Source organism: Colossoma macropomum, unplaced genomic scaffold (genome assembly GCF_904425465.1).
Source record: "Colossoma macropomum unplaced genomic scaffold, Colossoma_macropomum, whole genome shotgun sequence".
Classification (NCBI taxonomy): domain Eukaryota; kingdom Metazoa; phylum Chordata; class Actinopteri; order Characiformes; family Serrasalmidae; genus Colossoma; species Colossoma macropomum.
Genome location: NW_023494807.1, coordinates 13,652,334 through 13,656,157, shown reverse-complemented (window position 1 = coordinate 13,656,157; position 3,824 = coordinate 13,652,334). Strand labels below are relative to the sequence as shown.

Below are 3,824 nucleotides of genomic sequence, written 5' to 3'. Positions count from 1 at the left end.
TTGTGTTGTGACATATATGTTACATCGGGATTTTATTCTTAAAATAGTTACAGAAGACGCCATGTGACCTCCTTGTCACAATAAGAAAAAATTTAATTATCTGCCCAATTAATTTGACTGATTCTATTATTTTGTATTAGTATATGTTTTTGTTGTTCAATTCAAAGCATATTTAAACAAATGTAAACAGAAAAATAATGTAAAATCAGTTAAATTAGTTATAAAATGTATTGTGATACAATTTTTGTGTATCAGTTCTGAAATTACACCTTGGCTTTAGCTGAGACGCTTAGTTTGGTAAATAAAACAAACAAAATTTTTACTATGTTGATCTTATTTAAATGTAGTTTTATGTACTTGTAGTATGAATACCAAGAACCGATACAGTCTTCACGATGCACTCAAGATCATCACTGGAGATGACAGTGAGTTTGAGGGATGTGAAGATAGCTCAGATGAAGACCCTGTAGACCCTGAAGACCCTGATTACACTCCAAGCAACAAAGACATGGAGAGTGATGAATCAAGTGGGTCTGATGATTCAGACAGTAGTGAATCAAAGGATTTAGATGATGTACAGCAACCAAACATGAACCCCAGTCAGCAAAATACAACCATCCAAGGAAAAAAAGAATTTTCTTGGAGAAAGAAACCTTTTGAAACCCCTGAATGCACATTCAAAGGACAAAGTGTCACACCTCCAGAGAATCTTCATACTCCACTGGAGTATTTCAGAAAATTCATAACACAAGAAATGCTTCAGTTACTGATGGAACAAACAAATTTGTACAGTGTACAAAAATCTGAATCTCACAGAAATGTTAACACCACTGTTAAAGAGTTGGAAATATTGATTGGTCTTTACCTGCGCATGGGTCTTTGCCAATTGCCAGGAAATCGTGCATACTGGGAAAATGACACAAGGTGCCCCATGGTGGCTGACAACATGTCACGCAACCGTTTTCAGACCCTGCTGTCTTGTCTACATTTCACTGACAACACTGATTTGTCAAACAGGCAAGAAGAGGATAAGTGTTGGAAGATCCGTCCATGGCTTAATATGTTTCGCAGACAGTGCCTAGATATCACCCCAGAGGAGCACAACTCTATTGATGAACAAATGGTGCCATTCAGAGGGACATACAGCCCAATAAGGCAGTATGTGAAAGGCAAGCCCCACCCTTGGGGATTGAAAATTTGGGGGCGCTGCTCTTCCTCAGGAATCCTCTGTGATTTTGTGGTCTATCAAGGTGGTACTGGGAAGAAAACCTTACTTGGCATGGGAGGTGATGTTGTGGTCAAGCTGTGTGAAACACTCCCATCAAACCAAAATTACAAAGTATTTGCTGACAATTTTTTTTCTTCAGCACCACTGGTGCTCAAGCTTCTTCAGCGAGAGATCTACTTTGTAGGAACACTCCGTAGCAACCGGTTGGCTGGATGTCAGCTTGAAGATGAGAAAGATCTTGCCAAGAGAGGCAGAGGATCCTTTGATGTCAGGGTGGAGAAAGAGGAAAGCATTGCCATTGTCAAGTGGTATGACAACAGGTCTGTTACCCTAATCTCATCCTACTGTGCAATTGAGCCTCAAGACAAAGTACGACGCTGGAGCAAATCAGGCAAAGCGTTCGTGGAGGTCAACAGGCCACACATTGTGAACGAGTACAACACATTCATGGGGGGAATAGACCTCCTTGATGCATGCGTTGCAAGGTACAAGTACCACATGAGGTCACGGAGATGGTACCTCTACCTGTTCTGGCAAACCATCATGTTAGGCCTTGTTAATGCATGGTTAATCTACCGCCGTGACTGTAGACTACTTGGTATCCAAAAGCCACTGAAACAAAGGAGCTTCCAAGCAGAGGTTGCCACTAGCCTGATTCTTGTCCAGTCACAAAGAGGTCGCCCATCACGTAATGCCACACCTCCTCCACCACCACCACCACCACCCAAGAGAGTTCGTGTTGGAGTTCCGGATGATGTTCGCATCGACCAGGTTGCACACTGGCCTGTGAAATGTGACAAGCGTGGTCGTTGTAAAGTCTGCAAAGTCAATGCAACCACCACCCTCTGTGAGAAATGCGATGTGCGTCTTTGCTTCACTGAGGAAAGAAATTGTTTCAAACGTTACCATTCGGCTTAGGCCACATTGCAGAAAATGCTTATCAGACATAAGAACTGATAACGATGGTTCGAAACAACACCTCCACCACCACCCAAGAGAGTTCATGTTGGAGTTCCAGATGATGTTGGCACAGACCAACCACCACCCTCTGACGTGCATCTTTGCTTCATTGAGAAAAGGAATTGTTACAAACATTACCATTTGGCTTAGGCCAAATTACGAGATGAAAGGACTAAAAACAATAGTTCACACATGGTGCTAATAACACAAAAGTTTTGTTTCCCTTAAGCGTTTCTCAACAATTATTTAATTCTGAACTTTTTTTTTGCACTATGTATGTGTTTTTGAAAGTTCACGATAAGTCTTTTTTCAGTTTTCTACAGCTACAGTAGCATGTTGAGAAAACCTCTGATATGAGGTCTTTTTTTATTTTATACATTTTGCACTTTTATGTGTTGTAAAACAAATCTGAAAAATACTGTTTTGTCTGGCTTAACCACCAGTGTTGTGAAAATGCAAATAAAAAAGCAAATTTGTATTTTATCTGTATTATTAAGCACAAAAAAACTCAAGCTGATTTATTGTTAAACATGGCATTTATTTACCGTAAACGCCCAATGTGACATACATGTAACATTACAGATTTTGGACAATAAGTGGTATATTTAAAAAAAAAAAGTCAGAAATGTGTTCTAGGTGGTCCATTTGGTCGGTTTTATATTCCTCATAATTTTCCTTTAAGGTGAACTGGGTCTGGGTTCTTATGGGTTAATGAACTAGGAGTTATTGATGATCAGGAACAGTATAAAGTGAAACATATGGTAACTCATTACTAATGAACTAGGAGTTATTGATGATCTGGAACAGCATTATAAAGTGAAACACATGGTAACTCACTATTAATGAACTAGGCGTTAATCATGAACAGGAACAGTATTTTAAAGTGAAACACATGGTAACTCATCATTAATGAACTAGGAGTTATTGATGATCAGGAACAGTATTATAAAGTGAAACACATGGTAACTCACTATTAATGAACTAGAAGTTAATCATGAACAGGAACAGTATTATGCAGTGAAACACATGTTAACTCACTATTAATAAACTAGGGGTTAATCATGATCAGGAACTGTATTATAAATTGAACTACATTAGAAATAAAAAAACCCTGTAGAAATTATGTACTGTAGTACAAAATTAATAATAAACAAATTTTGAAAAAAGTAAGAGTAAGTAAGTTGTTTATTGAGTCATTTGTGAACGGTCCAAATGTGAAAATATCCTTGGGTTAGCTAGCTATATCACTGAAAATAATACACCCAAACAAAATGAAATCAAAATCTGTCATTACTACTGAAGGAGGAAGTCTGAGAGCTGAGACCAATCACAGTATATTCTGCTAGTACATTAGTTACACATATTTCTGTTTCATATCTGAGGCACAATATTTTACTGCCTATTAGCTTAGCTCACATTAGCTAAATTAACTAGCTAGCTAACATGCACTCATAACAGAACATCATCAGCAGCTTTAGGTTTAATAAAGCACTAACATGTGCTTATAATTCTGAAACAACACAATTATACGTACCTACTTAGCTCAGATTAGTTAGCAAGTCAGCTAACTGTGTCTGTACGTTAGTGCTGCAGTCTGAATAAACCCTTGAATCTGAATCAAAAGTCTTACATTAGC

General features: G+C 38.2%; 1 protein-coding gene across 1 annotated transcript; it reads left to right on the top strand.

Moving 5' to 3' along the window:
- Nucleotides 1-364: 364 nt before the first annotated feature.
- On the top strand, nt 365-2,146 carry LOC118797501 (piggyBac transposable element-derived protein 3-like). Its single transcript, XM_036556874.1, has one exon. It carries the CDS (start codon nt 365-367, stop codon nt 2,144-2,146), a length of 1,782 nt encoding a protein of 593 aa, XP_036412767.1.
- The last annotated feature ends 1,678 nt before the right edge of the window (nt 2,147-3,824 follow it).

Bases quoted from the DNA above. Each gene is read 5' to 3' on its own strand.
- LOC118797501 (XM_036556874.1), top strand. From the start codon at position 365: ATGAATACCAAGAACCGATACAGTCTTCACGATGCACTCAAGATCATC.